Consider the following 19947-nt stretch of genomic DNA (forward strand, 5'->3'; position numbering starts at 1 on the left):
GCCTCAGACATATACTAGCTGTGTGACCCTGGGCAAACCAATTAATCTCTGTTTGCTTCAGCTTCTTCAGTCTGTAAAATGGGGATAATAATAGCAACTCTCCGCCAGGATTGTTGTGAAGATTAAATGAGATATGTGTAAAGCGTTTAGCATGGTGCCAGGCACATAGTAAATGGCACACTGGAAATATTCGCTGTTATTATTGTTTCTCCTGGGGACCGAGGAATGGCATTCTGCAGAGAACAAATGCTCAGTGAGTGCTTGAATGTTGTTGAGAGCTGTGACAGGTAAAGTGTACAATAGATTCATGTAAGAGCTATTAAGTAGCAGAGCAGAAATACCGCCACTAGCTCTGCACTCCAAAGAGAACAAAGACAAGGCGAAAGGACCTACTTGTACAAAAATCTTTACAGCAGCTCTTTTTGTGGGGGCCAAGAATTGAAACTAAAGGGATGCCCATCAATTGGGGAATGGCTGAACAAACTGTGGTATATGCTGGTGATGGAATACTTTTGTGCTCAAAGGAATAAAAACTGGAGGAATTCAGAAAGAGCTGGAAAGTGAAGTGAGCAGAATCAGAACATTGTACACAGAGACAACGATAATGTATGATGGTCAGCTGTGAATAACTTCAAACTGCTGCCAGCAATACAAGGATCCAGGACAACTCCAAGGGACTCAGGAGGGAAAAGGTTACCCACTGCTGTAGAAGGAACTGACAGTCTGAATGCAGATCGAAGCACACCACTTCTTTACAATGTCTTCCGAGTGTTTCTTTATGAGTCTTCTTTCACAATATGATGATGGGAATATGCATTGTATGCTAACACATGTGTGATCTATATCACATCACTTCCCATCTTGGGGAAGCACCAGGGTGGGATGGAGGGAGAAAACATGGATCACAACATTTCAGAAAAGTTGTCCAAAATTGTACTGAGGAAATATGGAAACAAATTAAAGAACTTTAAAAATGAATTGTTTGGTTTTTTTTAATGGTGGAAGTGGTTTCTCTTAATGATCAATAATCAGACAAGAGTTTCCAATGGCAGCCATCCTTTTCTCTTCATTAAATGTTTTCTAGGCAGGCAGATGTATTACATATGAACTGAAGTAGTCTCGCTTCTGTTAAACTATGATATCACGATGAGATGAAGAGGCACAAGTGCCTCATCCATCTTATTTCATGTCATGCTTAAACATTTTCAGCTTTCTCTGAAGTCCTCTTTTATTTGTTTCAGCAATGCCATAGAAGGTTATGGCACTCTGTGAATGCCAAATAGGAATTTATGATCCATTAAATACCAAGAAAATCAAGACAGCTTGCTATCCCCAAATGCCCTTTGAACTCTCAGTTAAATTGTGAAATGGATGCTGTTCACTGTCTCTTTATGGGTATTAAAATGAATGACATTGCCTGTGAATGAGGAAGGAAGGAAGGAAGGAAGGAAGGACCTTCTAGGTTAGGAGTCCTGGTTTGGTTCAGTTCAATTCAGTTAAAAAAATACTTCTTAAGCATTTATTATATATAACAATGTGTCAAAGAGGTGCCGAAGAGACAAAAATGAAAATCAACATGGTCCTTGCCCTAAATTTATGGCATAGTTAACCAAATACAGATTTCTATTGATTAAGGAGAATCAGAGGCATTAGAATTCATACCTTTGACTTCACTATGACTGTAAACAGGGTATTGGGGTTGCCTATATTCAAGTGGTAGGTGGGACAGCTAGGTAACACAGCTAGAGTGCCAGGTCTGGAATCAGGAGAAAACCTGAGCACAAATCTGGCCTTAGACACGAACTGTGTGACTCTAGCTAGGCAAGTCACTTAATCCTGTTGGTCTTAGTTTCTTCATCTGTAAAATGAGCTGGAGAAGGAAATGGCAAACCACTCCAGGATCTTTTGCAAGAAAGCCCTAAATTGGACCACAAAGAGTCAGGCATAACTAAACAACAATAATAGCAATATCTTCACTTAAGATTCTTGTGGGTGTGTTAAGTTGCCCACCACCCTGGAATGAAGATGAAGAACTGGCACTTAGCCTGGTTCAGCCCTGGGTATCTGATCATCTGTTAATTATTGACCCAGACCCTAGTTCAACCAATCCACTCCTCAATCCTCGGGTTATCACAGGTAACCCTGAGAGTTGAGGTTCCAGTCAATTGGTTTTCTGCCAAGAAACTATCTCCTCATGCTCTCCTAATCCCTGAGATTTACTGTTGTACTATATACTTAGACAAAATATCCCTTTACTTCCTACTTTTTGGAATGATTTCATCCCTATCAGGGTCTGTCCTACCTTTCCACAGTACCTATTGTCTCCTGCTCTTCTGGTCTATGATCCCAAAATTCTAATGATTTCCCCCTCTACCCCCACCCCCAGTCATTCTTCTTTTAGACCTCTTTGTAGTTTTTGACATGATCACCCACCTTCACATTCTTGATTACTTTCTATTCCCTTCTCCACATAATTACTCAGTTTTATAACATGTTTAGGGAGTAATTGAATACCAACTTACTCAAGTTTCCATAACTAGCTTGCTCTCTACCCTGCTGCCACCTGCACCTTTGTTCTGTGTGGGTTATTATTTATCACTCATTATATTGTTCAGAAAACATATTATTATACTGTGTAGATTCAACTTCATGCAATTAGATATTGTTTGCACCCAGAATATTGCTCTAGCCTTAATAACTCTCCAAGAGAAGGCTACAAAGAAGTTGGGGTCTCCTAGGTCCTGGATCTACCCAAATATTTTTGTTTTGTGTCTACTTAAGCTTGAATTTGGGGTTCCCTTGTGTTTTGGCACCCTGACTAGAGTGCCAAAATTAGTAAAACCTGAGTTCAGACACTTACTAGCTGTATGATCCTGGGCAAGTCATCTAACCCAGTTTGCTTCAATTTCTTCATCTATTACATGAGTTGGAGAAGGAAATGGCAAACCATTCCAGCATATTTGCTAAGAATATCCCTAAAAGGGGTCACAAAATGTTGGACAAAACTGAAAATCACTAAGCAATAACAAGAAGTTTTTATCTTTACTAATATCCATCTCAATTTGCTTTCAAGTTGTCCTCAGCAAAATTGATTAACTGAATACACAGAGCTTGAGTGTGAGTTCTTTTGTCAGAATTCTATACAATATAAACCTTTCAGCACCTGGAGAATTGGGAGTCACACCTCATTTCCCACTTGTTCTCTTTTACTGTACCCAATACATTTCTTTTTAAAATAATTTCAAGCAGAGCAAAATACGTAGAACCAGGAGAACGCTGTACACAGTAACAAAAATATATGATGATCAGCAGTGAAAATTTGGCTACTCTCAGCAATGCAACGATCTGGGACAATCCGGAAAGATTTATGATGGGGAATGCTCTCCACCTCCAGAGAAAAAACTGTTGGTGTACAATGGATGAGAATCAAAGCATATTATGTTTCATATCAGGATATTTGTGGTTTCGGTTTGTAAGAGCATGCTCTTACAAAAATGGCAATATGGAAGTGTGTTTCACATAAAAATTAAAAAAATTTCTGATTTCCAGATTTGTTCTAAAGAACAACATCATAATCAAATGAATGATTCTGGAAAGAATATGACAATCCCTGTGAGCATCCAGATCAAAGCTCCCTTCTTTGGCTACCACTTCCCTTTAAATGTTGTCTCCCTCCCATTAGGGTATAAGCTCTTGAGAGCAATGACTCATTTCCTTTTATATTTACTTCCATTACCTTTAGTAGATGCTTAATAATTTCTGCTTTTTCCATTGACTTGTATTGGCAGTAGAATCTTCAGAAGGCAGATGCCACTAGTCATTTACTTTTTATTTAGAATTTTATGATTCCAGATTATTTAAAACTGGAAGAGACACAAATGGTCTTTGAGTTCAGCCCTCTTGTTTTACAGATGGAAAACTAAGGCCCAGAGAGGTGAAATGACTTGTTCAAGGTGACAACAAATAGTAAGTGGCCAAGCAGGAATTTGAACTCATGATTTTTGACTCCAGGATTAGCTTCTTTTCATTATACCATGCTACTTCTTAGACATTGCCCTCTTCCCCTATTGGTTTTAGCCATTCCTTTTCAATCTTCTTTACTGGTTTCTCCTTCATCTCTATCAATTAAGTGTAGATGTTTCCCGAAGCTCTTTCCTAGGTCTTATTTTGTACCACAGTCCTTCCCTTAGTCACCTTGTCACCTCCCTGGATTCAATAATCACTTCCATGTAGGCAACTTCTAAATTATATACCCAGATCTAATCTGTATCCTAATTGCACCTCTCACTGTCTGTTGGACATCTCAACCTGGTTGTCTTGTTAGCAAATTCAAACTCAAAATATTCAAAACAGTATTCATCTTTGTCTTTAAACCCTTCTTTTTTCCCCCCAACCTACCCTATATCTGCGGCAGGCACTATCCCCTTTAATCATTCCAGTTCTCCACCTCAGTCATCCTCAACTCTTTTTTTATCCCTTTCCCTCATCCTAGATAGTCCTTTGCTAAGTATTAACAATTCTACTTCTATAATATCTCTCATCTATCTCCCCTTTATCTCCATTCAAATGACTATCCCCTTAGTTCAGACTTTTTCACTTCTATTAAGACCTCTTTCACTTCATTCTATTATAATTCATATGTTCTATAATAATCGACAATAACAATATGGTATCTTTTGCCTATAAAGGACTCTTTCCTTACCCTTGTCTCTCAGAGTCTTTACCATCCTTCAAGGCTCAGCTCAGATGCCAGCTCTTCTGAGAAGCCTTCCCAAATCCCCCACTTGATAATACTGCCTTCCTTTTTGGATAACCTTGGATCATACTTTTCTCTGTTTATGTTGCTTTTTTTATTTATATTTATTTCCTTACCTTCCATCTCAGAATCAATACTGCATATGAGTTCCAAGGCAGAAGACTGATAAGGGCTAGGCAGTGGGGGTTAAATGACTTGCCCAGGGTCAAATAGCTAGGAAGTATCTGAGGCCAGATTCAAGCCCAGGAACTGGCTCTCAATCCACTGATCCACCTAACTGTCCCTTCTTATAAATTATTTTCCTAGTAAAGCAAGCATTTGTAGGCTAGAGACTGTATTATTTTTATCTTTCATGGTTCTGGAGATCACCTTGCCCTTATTGGGTCAGAGCTGGAAAGGACCTTGGATCCCATCTAATCTAATCCTTATTTTACTGAGTCCCAGAGAGGCTAAGCATTGACCAGAGTCATGCATCAGGGCTGAGATTTGAATCAGGGAAGATGCTTAATAAATGTTGGATTAAATGAAATAAGAGCTACATAGCAAAGGAGGGGAAAGTGATAGACTCACCTTATCTTAGTTCCATTCACCAAAAGAATTATTTCTAAAAGCCATATTAGAAGGGCAAATCTCCGGTCAACAGACATGCTGCTGTCTCTTAGGCAGTTGCCAAAGAAGTGACTGTGATTGGTTTTGTAATCTATTTATCTTCAATGGGAAGGCAGAGGACTCCAAGAATTTCCTGTCATGGGTCAGAGTCATTGCTGATTTCCGTTAAGAGGACTCCAAAGTCCAGGCAAAGAAAAGTAAATGGCCTGTTACTATATAATCTGTAGATTTGGAAAATGAGATTTCTCTGTCAGATTCTAATTCAGCCTCAGAGGCTTACTGGCTGCGTGACACTGGGCGAGACACTTAACTCTGTTTGCCTCTACAATAACAATGAATGGTAAGGATTTAGTTTTTTGGTTTATATGATCACTGAAATTCCATCCAAAGCAGTTACACTGATTTCGACACACCTTAAAGTTCCAAACCATCACTGGATTGAGAGCTGTAAGCAGAACAGGTGAATGGGGCTTTGCCTTAGGGCACGCCACCTTACAAGTGGGCATACTTTCTCCTGTGGACAGGTTACTTGTGCCCCATGGCAACTCCCCATCCATCCCCACTACCGTATCATAAGGTTCTCTGCCATGAACTCTCTTAGAATGGTTACACCCCTTATTGGATCCAGTGTTACTACTGACATTCTCCCTCTCCAATTCTATTGTTTTATTTCTTATCCCTTTTCAGACTTTAATCAAACCCCACATTTTAGACATGGTGAATGTCATAGGATCATAGATTTAGTGCCCCAAGGGACTTTAGAGCTCAGGTTCAATGTCCCCCTCCATTTTATAGTTGAGGAAACTGAGGTCTAGAGAAGATAAAATGACTTGTCCAAGATCACAGAGCTCATTAAATGGCATCTAGAATATGAACCCAGGTCTTTTGATTCTAAAGCTGACAACTCTTTCCACGGTTTCATGTTGGTATTAATGCACCCTTGCTCATAGGCCAAGCATTGAAAAGAATGGCCACACAATTTTTTTTTCAATTTTCTTTTTCATTCTAAAAATTAGTTATGTACAATGTTTTCACACAAGCAACACTGAGGTACAGTAATAGTTTTATTTTTTTAAAAACAAACAAACTCTAACCTTCAGCCTTAATGACTTGCCTAGAGTTGCAGAGCTAGGAAGTGTCTGAGGTCACATTTGAACCCAGGACCTCCTATATCTAGGGCTGACTCTATTCCCTGAGGCACCTAGCTACCCCAAGGCACAATAATTGGTAACAACAAGAACATCAATTGCGAATGGCTGAACAAATTGTGGTATGTGATTGTAATGGAATACTATTGCACCGTAAGAAATGACAAATGAGATGATCACAAAAATACCTGGAAAGACTCATATGAATTGATGCAAAGTAAAATGAGCAGAACCAGGAGAACAAGGCAAGGATCCAGGACAACTTCAATAGAATTACAATGAAAAAGAATATCCACTTCCATAGCCTTCTTAGACGGAGTCCAAATTTAGATGGAAATATACCGTTCTTCCCTTATTTCTTCCATGAATTTTTTTCAATGTGTCTTGTTTCACAACATGACAAACATGGAAATATGTGTTGTATGGTAACATCCCTACAACTTGTTCATATAACCTGCCTCCTTGGAGAGGGGGGAGAGGTGGGAGGGAGATAGAGAAAACATGGATTGCAAAATGCCAGAAAGCAAATATTAAAAATTGTATTTTGTCACTGATTTGAGACAACTGTTCTCATAAACCTTTGCTTTAGAAGTACATTTAATTCTCAATGATTCATGGAAGGATAAGGAATGTTAGCTGAAAAGTTTGAAATCTGTGGCTGCATTTTCATAGGCACTTAGGGAAAAGAAAAGACAGAACCAATGTTGCAGAACCAAGGGAATTCTTTTCAGCTACAGAAATATTGTTCCAATAACAATTGTGTATGTCCACCTCCAGAGAAAGGACTGATAAAAAGAAATATGTGTATATACATCTATCTTTTTGTCAAATGGTGCCTTCTCTAATGGCGGAGAAGAAGGGAGAGAATTAACTGTGTACTTTAATATAACAAGTCAAATTTTTAAAAGAATGTATGGGATGGACATGGAATCATCTCATGAGGAGGGATACAGTGCAAGCAATTCCTGTATACAACACAAGTGGAGTAAGGGCAGCTCGTGGATGGAGGCTAAAGTAACCAGATTCCTTGAGCTGCCACCATTTGTGGCTCCTAAGGACAGGCGGAAGTTCATTTCAGTACTCAGACTGCTGTGAAAACAACATATCTGAGTGGTGTCTCACTAGTGCCGAGCTGCAGTTTATAGAGGCAGAGCAGACTTTTCCATGGCTGATGAAATGGGTGGGAAATAACTACAATTAGATAATTGAATAATTCTATGGCCACAAGCCACTTCCTGTGCAGCCCGGCATGTAACAAGATGTTAGCACTGGCCCAGGGAATATAAAGCCAGGAGACCTAGAGTACAAGTTTATGTGACTCTTTAATGAGTCTCATTCTTGAGGATCATTCTGAGGTGCAAATATAAAGGCTAAGTCCTTGTAATGGGAGAGAGAATTTTATACTAATTAGGCTTAAAGATAAGTAGGTGTGACTAGAGCATATAAGCAGCTTTGCCCTTTGGAGACTGACTCATGCAATATATTTTGAATAGTTTATGGGGTTTTTTTCTTGGCTGAGCTAATTTGAGGAACTATTTTGAAATACATTTAGGTATAGGTGAAAAGTCTTTTAGCAAGGTAATGGTCAGATAAGCATAAGATGATATTAATGACGACGACGATGATGACAATGAAAATGATGGTCTGACCATCTAATTCTTTCTTTTCTTTTTTTGAAACCCTTACCAGCCACCTTCGAATCAATGTTAAATACTGGTTCTAAGGCAGAAGAGTAGTAAGTTCATTCATAAGAAGAGTAGTAAGGCAATTGGGGTTGTGACTTGCTGAGGGTCACAGAGTAAGAAAGTTTCTGAGGACAGATTTGAACCTAGGACCTCAAGTTTTTAGGTCTGGCTTTTCAATAAGTCATCTAGCTGCCCCTACTTTACTTTTTCAAAAATTTCCAGGCAAAATTTTCACACACACACACACACACACAAAGTGATATTAAACAAATCACTTAACCTCCCTGAACTTTGGGTTTCTTCATTTGTAAAAGAAAGGGGTTGGACTTCTTGACCTCTGAGGTCCCTTCTAGTTCTAGAGCTATGATTGCAGGATTCTATGATCTGTTCTGAATCAAGTTCTGGTTAAACTCACCAGGAAGTGGTCCACAAACTACTAGATATTTTGCTCTATTATAATAAAAGTATGGGAATCTTGCAGACCAAGAATAGTAAAAGATCTCCTAGGATAATGGCTAGAATCAGAGAATTTTAAAACAGAAAAATCACCTTAGAGATGATAGAATCATGTATTTAGCGCTAGAGGGGACCCTAATGGACATCTAGTCCAACCTTTTCATTTTATAGGTGAGGAACTGAGGCCCAAAGATGCTAAGTGACTTGTCCAAAGTCCCAGATGTCGTAAGTAGCCAGTGGTGATGAATTGGGGTCCTTTGATTCCTAATCCAGTACTCTTTTCTCTTCTTGTGTTTTCTGCCCTCTCATTTCAAAAATGAAAATCTTGGATTTAAAGGACATTTTGCCTATCAGCTTAGAACTAAATTGTGGCAGAATTAAAAACTGAATCCATCCATATCTTATGATTTCCAGTTCATTGCTTCCTTCTCAATAGACTATGGCTCTCAGTTGAAAGTGTAAGGATTAAATAGGGGTTTTTGACAAAATAATAGAGCAGCTTTTAATAATTTAAGTTTTAATGATAGAGAAAAGAAAACTAGCAGCTTTTAACAATTAACAATTTAGTTTAATTAAATTAGAAATAGTAAAAGAATATAGAAAGATAGTAAAGAGGAAAGAGAGATTACTAATCTTATACCCTATAAATATACCTAAAATTCTATAAAAATTAAAATTAGATCTCAATAATAAAATATTGTGTTTTAAGGGATTTATTAATGATCATTAGAAATCATGGAATAAAGAAGATACAAAATAAATGATTAGCCCATTTAAAAATCCCCACACTTAGCTTACCACCACCACCATGCTGTCTGCAAGCCGAAGAAGACTGCCCACTCACTAATATCTCTGTCTATAGGAAGTACATAATGACAGGAAGTCAGTGGGCTCCCAGGAAATGTGGTTCTTTTTTAGGGTAACAGATTTCCAATTATACAATTCTTAATAACTACCTCCAACTGTCTTCCAAGGACAGCTTCTTCTTGTCTGGCAAACACCAGGCCCATCTAACCTACACTATGTAGAAATGATTCACTAACTCCCTAACTCCCTAAAATAATAGACAGCTACCACTCACTCCTTCAATCACTTTTCAATAGCAGCCCAAATTGTCAGTAGCCAACTAATAGCAGATCCTGGCCTATGAGACAGACCTCCTGCTCTTTAGAGATTCCAGAGGCAAAAAGCCCTCTCAGTAAGCTCAGGCCTGCCTTTATATTCCAGCATCCAACCCCCAACAACCAACTCACACCCAGCAACCAACTTCCTCACAACTACCAGCCCTAACTGTCAGCAACTGACTCTCCTAACTGTCAACAACTAACAGCTTGCAACTGATGCTGGCTCAGCAGGGAGCTCTCCGGTTCCTACTTCCTGTCCCTGTGGACTGATTTATTCCTACACATTTCTATGATAAGAGGACCTTCAGGTCCCCCATTAAATTAAAGAAATTAAAAAATTCCTTTTTTATAGAAGAAAGTAATTATTATCAAGTCTGTCTGTTATAAAGTATGAATGGACCCAACAAACAGCAAGCATTTACAAAGCCCTTGCTTTATTCCAGTCCCTGTGTCAAGTACTGAGGATACAAAGAAGGACAAAAACATGTTATTTCCCTCAGGAAGCTCATATTCTAATGGGGGGGAGATGATATGCAAAATGCTAGGTACAGTCAATCTGAAAAAATGCAGAACTACCAAAGTAGTTATAATAAGGGTCTTTCTTCCAGGTAGACAGATCTGGGAAGAAGCACAAAATAGCAATTCTATGACTTCCAATGAACTGCAGAAAATAAGGTGCTTATATACATTTTGAGAGAGGGAGAAAGGCATCTGCCTGGCCAAGAGTTTGGGAATGAAGCACTAACCACAGTCTAAAGTGATAGGGAAAGGCCTAGATGTAATATCCAGAGGCAAGGGTGATTGAATGAGTAATTAAGGTGGAGATTATCTTTAGCTGAGTTCTGACTCAGGTGACTAAAAGGTACTTAATGGTTTATTGTTCAGTCTGGGATAAGGGTCAGATTTGGGGATTTCTTGAAGACTGGTTGTCAGACATAAAGGTCAGCCTAAGGATTCCTGTACATATTCAAGTTGTCAGCATATACAAGATATATGTATCTCTGTCTCTCTCTCTCTGTAATAAATGGAAGGTAATCTCAAAGGAATTAGCAATAGGGGATGGGTGGGGTAGGCGTAGGGACTATCAAAGACCTCTTGCTTAAAGCAGGATTCAAGCTGAGTCTTGAAGAAAGCTGGGGAAGACAGGCATGTCATGAAATGGAGGTGATAAAAAAGAGCATTCCAGGCATAAGGCACATTGATCGCTATTTGGGAGATGGAATATTGCATGCAAAGAACAGCAAGAAGGCACATGTTACTGGATTGTAGAGTTTATATGTGGAGAAGAGTAAAATAAAGCTGAAAAGGTAAACAAGGACCCTGGTCCCTGGGCATGAAGGGCCTCAGTTCCTCACCTATAAAATGAAAAGGTTGGACTACATGTCCATTAGGGTCCCCTCTAGCTCTACAAGCCATAGTATTTTATATTTGATCCCGAAGGTGATAGGGAGGCATTGGAATTTATTCAACTGGTATCATCAGGTCTGTGTTTAGGAAGATTACTTTGGCAGTTGTTTGGAGGGTAGACTTTAGAGGGTGTTTGGGGAGAGACTTAAGGTGGGGAAACCAATCATCAGGCTGTCGAAATGCTTCAGGCATGAAGTGCTGAGGACTTGTATCAGTCTGGTGGCTGTGAGTGGAGAAAGGGGATGCATTTGAGAGATATTGTGAAGGGAGAAACAACAAGACTTGGAAACAGATTGAATATGTAGGAAAAATACAAGTTGAAGACGACAGCAAGGTTGTGAGAATGGGTGACTAGAAAGATGATGATGCCCTTTGACAGTAATAAGGAAGTTTAGACAAGGGGACAGTTGGGGGAGGAGGGGAGGGAAACATAATGTTTTGGACATGTTGAGTCTATGGGACATCCATCCATTTGAGATGTCCAATTGGTAGATGTTGATGGGAGACTGGATCTCAGGAAAGAGGTTAGGGCTGGACAAGTTGACCTGAGAATCATTTGCATAGAGATGACAATTGAACCTATAGGAGCTGAGGACTTCACCAAATTAGAGTATAGAGGGAGAAGAAAAGAGATACTCAAGAGAGGTTCCTTGGGTTATATCCACAGTTAGTGGGCATTAGCTGGATGGAGAATCAACAAAGGAGATTGAGAAGGAGTAGTGAGACAGGAGGAGAACCAGGAAAAAGAAATGCCACAAAAAAACATACTTGAAAGTATCTAGGAGAGGAGGACAATCGATAGTGTCAACGGTTATCGAGAAATTAAGAAGTACAGGAATGAGAAAAGGCAACATTAGATTTGTCAATTAAGAAATCATTCATAACCTTGGAGAGGGTAGTTTTAACAATTCAATTACATAATTCAATGTAATCTGAAACATGCCACAAAAGTATTCAGAAGAGTAAGAAGAGAAGTGGAGCCACCAAATGCAAATGCATCTCAAAAAAGCCTAGCCATGGAAGAGATGAGACATCTAAGACAACAGCCACCTAAAAAGATCTGATCAAGTGAGGATTTTTTTTTTTTAATCCTGAAGGGGACATAGCCGTGTTTGCAAACAACAGGGAATGAGATAAGGAGGGATGAAATATTAGTGAGAATGGGGATGATAGAGAAGGCATTCTGTTGACAAAGACAAGATGATATGAGATTATTTATGTATGTAAAGAAGTTTTCCCTGGTGAGGAAAAGGGCCACTTCTTCTGGGGCTGGGAGATGGGAAGGGTGCCATGAAGCTGGAGGATTGATGAAATGGTTTGGAATAGCCAGTATGGTGAGTGGGATAGTGAATCAGTGTAAGGGGTAAAATTTATGGTTGAACCGAATATTTGAGCATTGGTCGCTACGGATTTAATAACCAAATCCCAATGAATTACTCAAGTCAGAATGGTTTTTATGGTAGTTTATTTACAAATAGAGGGAAAAAATTAAGTAAATGAGAGAGAGAAAGAGAGAACTGCTCTGGCCTGGTCTGAACCAGGCTGGAATTCAGAGGCCCCAGCAAGGGAGTGTTGGGGGTCAGGCAGAGGCTTAAATTTAACACGACTTCTAACCAAGAGGCTTCCTCCAAGATGAGGGGCCTCTCCAGAGGCTGGTGCCTCCAGAAAAAAGCCAATGAAAGGGAGTCAGCCTTTCCACTCACCATGTGGCAGTCCAAAGGGAAGCAGCCTGAGATCTCACACCCGAGTTCCATGGTCCAGTTCCAAGGCGAAGACCACTTCACAGGAAGTGACTGCGAAATTTAAAGTCAGTTCTTTGCATCACTTCCTGTGTCTTATGTGTACCAATGGTGGCTTAAACTTGGCTTTGGCCTGCCCAGGAGGCACTCAGTTGTTTCTGATTTGTCACTTGCTAGCACACGTGAGTCATAGACCTTCCTCCCCCACAGTTAATCCTTAAGTGAGGGGTGTCTACGTTCCTGGTAGCTGAAATTCTAAAGAATAAATTGGGTGGAGTTAATCTCAATTTCACATCAGTTAGGGAGATGTCAAAGGATTGCCTTGCTTCAGTCAGGACCTAGTATTTTTTAACAATTATCAAATGATTTTGATGGCTGCTGCAGTTGTAAGAACAAAAAATTTGTCATGACATTAACCAATGAACAAAAAGATTAAAATTAACCAAGCTAAATGCCAATTCAAAGAAGAAAATTACCAGTAAATCTTGAGTGATATAGCTAAGTATCAGAGCCATATCTAGCATATGTTCATCTTAGGGTGTTGGCATGTTAGGGTAGAGAGGTGCCCACCCCAACCCCCACCCCCATCCCATCCCTAGTAGAAGCTATTCACATAGACTGTGTCCTTTGATCAATTCCTATATTAGGGAAGCTAGATGGCTCAGTGTATAGAGAGCTAGACCTGGAGATTAGAGGTCCTGGGTTCAAATCTAGCTTCAGATACTTCCTAGATATGTGACCCTGGGCAACATTAACTTCTACCCCACCCCCTTCGCCTAGCCTTTATTGCTCTTCTGCTTTTGAACCAATATTTCATATCAATCCTAAGACAATAGGTAAGGACTTAAAAAACATTCTGGTATCCTCTCTTATAGTCCTATATGGAACATCCCATCAGACTACTCTTCCTTCAGATTTCTATTTCTTGGTTCCTCCTTCAAGGGCTCCCAGTTCCTCAACATGCTTCCTAATGAAATGGTGGTTATTAAAGAATCTCAGAGTTGAAAGGAACCCTAGAGGCCATTTACTTCAACTCATAATTGAAAAAAGCATGTCTGCTACACTATTTCTAACAAATAAGTATTTGGCTTTGGCTTTTGAAGGTCTTCAGAGAAGGGAGAATCGACTGTACCTCTTGGGATCATCCATCCTACTTCAGGAAAACCTTAACCACCAGGAAGTTTTGTCTTGAAGCGTTAATGTGTGTCTCTGCACCTTTCACCCATTGCTCCCATTTCTGCCCTCTGGGGTCAAATGGTACAAGTTTCAAATCTCTTTTAGGCAAAAGTAACTCTCACCCTGAGCCTGCCTTTGATTTGTGTGAGTGATTCTTTTTAAAAGGGAGTCTTGCTTACTCCATTCTGCATATACTGCTCTGTCTGGTTTCACTCCACAGAACCAGGAACCCCTCCCAGGATAAGCTATTCCCTTTTAAACTTACCACCATGCTGTTAAAACAAGCCTTGACTGAGACCAACTGCCTCAGCCTCCTTTCCCTTCTGATTGGAGGATTTGAGGGAGAGGTATCCCTCCTTCTGATGGCTTCTCCTAGAGAGGCATTCTTATTTTTTTTTAAACTCTTACCTTCCATCTTGGAGTCAATACTGTGTATTGGCTCCAAGGCAGAAGAGTGGTAAGGGCTAGGCAATGGGGGCCAAGTGACTTGCCCAGGGTCACACAGCTAGGAAGTGGCTGAGGCCAGATTTGAACCTAGGACCTTCTGTCTTAGAGAGGCATTCTTCATCTGCTGCTCTCCTGATTTCAACTCCATGAAACAAGATGCCCCCCCTTTCTCCCTGCTTTCCTGCTGCCTTTTGGGTGTTGCCTGTCCTTTTAGATTGTAAGCTCTTTGAGAGAAATCTTTGAAATCTTATCCTGCCTGGCACATAGTAGGTGCTTAATGAATGTTGATCGGATTGAATTTCAGTTTCCTCACCTGTAAAAGAAGACTATGTGCTATTGTAGACGTAGAATACTGGGTTTGGAGCTGGAAGAATTGGGGCAAGTTCCGGCTCTGCCACTAACCAGTTGTTTGACCACCCCTGTCCTTCCAGTCAACTAGTTTTTACTCCTCGTACGTAGAGAGAAAAAGCACTGATAATATGCTTCCTATTTACCAGGAACTGTTCTATGCTATACATATTTACTAGTAAACAAGATAGTTCCTGCCTTCAAGGAGCTTCCATTTTTTTTTAATACCTACGTACTTTCTGACTTAAACTTGATATTAAGTATTGATTCTAAGGTGGAAGAGTGATAAGGGCCAGGCAATGGGGGTTAAGTTACTTGCCCAGGGTCACATTACTGAGAAGTGTCAGAGACCAGATTTGAACCTTGGTCCTCTGGACTCCAAGCCTGGTGCTTTATCTGCTGTGCTACCTAATTGCCCCAAGGAGCTTCCATTCCAATGAGAGAAGAAAACACCCAAAAAAGGCCTGGAAGGGGATACAGGGCAGGGAGGTTAGTGATGGAGCTGCTGTGGAGTAGGGTTCAAGTAGCGTAGAAAGCTGGCCCCAGCAGGATAAGACAGGAGTTGGCCCATCAGAGCCAAGGGCTCTCTAGTTAGGGCCCCACAGCTGCCTACTTGGCCTCTGGCAGTAACCAGGGTGCCTTAAACAAAGAACCCTTAAACTCAGGATCCCCCTCCCTGCCCCACTAGATGATTAAAGCCTACAGGACACGTTTTCAGCCTTCTACCTAGCATGCTGCATGTGACCAATAATTAAAACCTGGAACTCTTCAGAAAAACAAGGGCCCCGGAGAAGCTTTAATAACTGATTAAGTAAGATGACAAATTGCTGGAGCTCGTCCATCAGCAGCAGGCTAATGACTGCCATGTTAAAAGGAGCTGCTGGGGCACCTAATCCTGAGGTTCCCAGTCCAACTCAGCACACTTCCAACAGTCGAACAAAGTGGTTTTTTTTAAAGTAAAAGGATAATGTTGCATAAACACTTCCCAGCAAGAAACACAGCTATTTCATTATTTAGCAATCTTTTCAAATAATCATAGCTTAACTATTAACCAGAAGCCTTAGGGTTGGATGGGGGAGGGTGTGGTGGTGAAGGGAATGGGAGAAAGATCTTCTTTCACAAAGTAGGTTTGCATAGTGCTTCCTGCTTTTCATGGCATATTTCTAGAAATCTAACCTATTTGACCACTGAATTATTTCATGGCCAATCCGGGTTGGACGTTAGCCAGGCATGGTACACCTCTTCTCTAGAAAGAAAAAAAAAAGAATTGGAAATCCAGTTAGTTATTCATTTTTCTAAAGGTGGAAAAATTTGCAAGTAGAGGTATCATATGCTTAGTGGAATCACCTGGGTCTGTGAAAACAGGACATAAGGGGAAATAAGTAATCATAATCGTTGCTAGCATTTATGAAGCTATTTAAGGGTTGGGAAGCAAGGGCACTTTATTCTCACAACAATCCTGAAAGTTGTGCTATTCTCTCCATTTTACTAATAAGGAACCTGAAGCAGTCAGAGGCTTAGAACGTGTCCAGAGTAGAAATGCAGAAGGAAAACATCTGATTTTTCACTTGTTTATGTGAGGTTTGGGGTGTTTAAAAGATTATTACAAAAATGAATAATATGGAAATGGGTATTGAGTGATAATGTATAACCCAGTGGAATTGCTTGTCAGCTCTTAGAGGGGGGAAGGATGAAGTGGGAGAAAAAGAACATGAATCATGTAACCATGGGGAAATACTTAAGTAAAAAAATAAAAATAAAGTATCAAGCTTGGGGGGAAAAAAAAAGAAGGACTTGCCCAGAATCACACAGCTACTATGTATTTGAGGCTGGATTTTGAAGTCGGGTCTTACTGACTCTTAAGGATACTGTTCTAATCACCGAACTACTCAGCTACTTCATAGTAGATAGATTTAGAGCTAGTGGGAAATTTAGAGGTTATCTCTAATCCAATTTCTTTATTTGAAAATAAGGAAATCGTTTCAAAGATGTATAGCTATTTACCCAAAGTTCTGTAGAAGGCAAGTGGCAGAGCTGGGATACTATTATAAGGGATGGTTGGCACTGAAGGGTGATGTTATTAAATGATGACTGTCCAAACCATGCTATGGTATTTTAGAACTTTGCAGGGGAAACTTGAGGTTTTTTTTTTTAAACTTGTATTTTTCCTATTAGTGATTTGGAGCAGTATTTCTTTTTTTTCTTTTTTGTTTTTTTTAATTAGAGCAGTATTTCTTATAGCTGTCCATAATTCACAATTATTTTCTTAAGAATTATTTAAAAGGGGGGGGGCAGCTGGGTGGCTCAGTGGATTGGGCGCCAGGCCTAGAGATGGGAGGTCCTAGGTTCAAATTTGGCCTCAGACACTTCCCAGTTGTGTGACCCCGGGTAAGTCACTTGACCCCCATTGCCTAGCCCTTTCCACTCTTCTGCCTTGGAGCCAATACACAGTATTGACTCCAAGACAGAAGGTAAGGGTTTAAAAAAAAAAGGAAAAAAATTATTTAAAAGGGGCTGGTGGGTGAAGGTGGCTCAGTGGATTGAGAACCAAGCCCAAGGTTCTGGGTTCAAATTTGACCCCAGATACTTCCTAGCTGTATGACCCATGGCAAGTCACATTGCCTAGTCCTTACTACTCTTCTGTCTTGGAACTGATACATGATATTGATTCCAAGATGGAAAAAAAGAATTATTTTTTTACCCTTTGTTCACTTATCCAATGGGGGGAATGGCTTTTAGCTTCATATATTTCTATTAGTCTCATATATCATATATCAAATACTTATTAGAGATTTGATACAATCCCCACCCCCCCTATTTACTTCTCTTCTTATCTTGGTTGCACTGATTTGTGTAAAAGCCTTTCCATTTCAGAGAATTAAAATGATCTCATTTTATCTTTGGTGATTACCGCTAGCCCTCATTTGATTAACAATTTCTGTCTAATTATTGCTGTGAAGAATACTTCATGTAGTTTTTTACTTTTATTCTTCAGATTGTTTCCTTTTTGATGCTTATTCTGTAATATACTATAAGATGTTTGCTTAAATCTAATTTCTTTCTTTTTTTTTTTTTAATAAACCCTTACCTTCCATCTTGGAGTCAATACTGTGTATTGGCTCCAAGGCAGAAGAGTGGTAAGGGCTAGGCAATGGGGGTTAAGTGACTTACCCAGGGTCACACAGTTGGGAAGTGTCTGAGGCCAGATTTGAACCTAGGACCTCCCACCCGTGGGCTTGGTTCTCAATCCACTGAGCCACCCAGCTGCCCCCTTAAATCTAATTTCTGTCAACCTGTTGGGTTTTTTTTGTTTTTGTTTTTTCCAGTAACTTTTGTCAAATTGGGAATTCTTCCTCAAGTAATTGATATACTCAGGTTTCTTGAGCTCTGGATTATTGAATTTAATTATTTCTGATTCTTCCTTAGGTTTCTAGTCATTCCACTGATCTTGTTTTTATTTGATAACTAGTACCAAATACTTTTTGTGATTAAAGACATAATTTGAGGCATGAAAATGCCTTTACCCTCTTTATTCTTTCACCCTGTTCTTTCTCTTGAAAATTTAGGTCTTTTGTTCTTCCAAATTAATTTAATTACTTGGTCTAGCTCTAACAAGAGTTTCCTTGGTAGTCTGATAGATTTATCCCTAAATCTGTAAATTAATTAGGATATTGTCCTTTTTTGTTATCTTGTCATATACCAATAATGAGCATTCCAGTTGAGTTCTTTATCTCATTAAGGGTCTTTTCACCATTGTCTCTTGAATGTGTCATGGTAGGTTTACCCCAAGATACTATATGCATTGTTATTTTGAATGGGGTTTCCCTTTTGATTTGCTGCTGGATTTTGGTCGTTATATAGAAATGCTCTGGCTATTTGTGCATTTATTTTGTATCATGCCTCTTTACTGAAGCTAAGGTCTCAATTAGGGTGCTTCCCCCCCCTAATTCCCAAGGCTTTTCTAAGAAACTCAGCAACAAATAATGACAATTTTGTCCCCTTTTGCCTGTATTTATGTCTTAAATTTCCCTCTCTTATTGCTTTGTCTTATGGCTGTTAGTATTACAAAAGGAAAAGGGAACCCTTGCTTTCATTTTGATTTTTTATAAAAGACTCTTGTGTTTCCCTATCGCATATTTTGCTTCTAGGTTTAGATTGAACACATAATGTGTTCTGTAGGCTACGTTTTCTTACTGTCCTCAAGTGAAGCACAAGATGGCTACTTTTATAATCTGCACAGATGAGAATAGCATCAGTAAGTAAATACGTCCCAGTGTGAAGTGTCCAGTCAAGGACAAGGTCATTCTGCCCTTATTTTCCCCTCTTAGCCAATCTGCTAGGGTAAGCATTTCCCTCTTCTCTTGGGTTAGTTAGCAGCAGGCGGTTTCCAAGTCATTAAAAGTCTTGCTCTTCACAGCCAATAAAAGCTGGGGGAAGGTTCAGCTTTCTTGGAGGGAGAGCTGAAAAGGTTAAGCAAGAAGACAGAGAGGCTTCTTTTGGAAGGGGCTGTTTTTTTCTCCCCCACCTAAAGCAAGTATATATTGCAGAGAATTTGCCCAACAGAGAATGACTTCTCAAACTTCTCAAAAAAAGTATGGCTGTTTCTATAGCTCTGGGAAGCAAATCAGGCTCCAAGTGTGAACTATTTCCCTGCATTCTTAGCTACTGACATCAGGGTGGAAGGGTGGGGGTAGAGAAGGGAAAGCTGCAGGAAGTAGTGAGGGAAGGGCTGGCAGTAACCAGAAGTGGGCCATGCCTACCTTCAATAACTTTCCATTTTGATTTGTTTGTTTTGAAATAGTTTCTCCTTCCTCCCCAGCTCGCCTCATTGCATAGTTCCCTTGTAATAAAATTAGTTTAACCCTGACACTTGCCAACAGAGCCAACGCTTGCCTAGACATTTTTTCCTGCTTAGCTCTGGAAATGAACCAGGGACTGTAGCATGGGAGAGATGAAGAGGAATAAGGTAGCTAAGGCAGTGGGTAGAGTGCTGGCACCTACAGTTAGGAAGACCTGAGTTCAAATGAAGTCTGGGCAAGTTGCTTTAACTCA

General features: G+C 39.8%; 1 protein-coding gene across 2 annotated transcripts in view; it reads right to left on the reverse strand.

Annotated features, from left to right (window-relative positions):
• Positions 1–5476, reverse strand: part of C9 (complement C9) — an 82651-nt gene extending 77175 nt beyond the window's left edge. For both annotated transcript variants that reach the window (XM_007487420.3, XM_056824567.1), the window contains exon 1: positions 5327–5476. In XM_007487420.3, the coding sequence (XP_007487482.2) occupies positions 5327–5403 (77 nt within the window). In that variant the 5' untranslated portion in view covers positions 5404–5476. The remainder of the gene's footprint in view (positions 1–5326) is intronic.
• Between the last annotated feature and the right edge of the window lie 14471 nt (positions 5477–19947).

This window comes from Monodelphis domestica, chromosome 3, assembly GCF_027887165.1.
Source record: "Monodelphis domestica isolate mMonDom1 chromosome 3, mMonDom1.pri, whole genome shotgun sequence".
Classification (NCBI taxonomy): Eukaryota; Metazoa; Chordata; class Mammalia; order Didelphimorphia; family Didelphidae; genus Monodelphis; species Monodelphis domestica.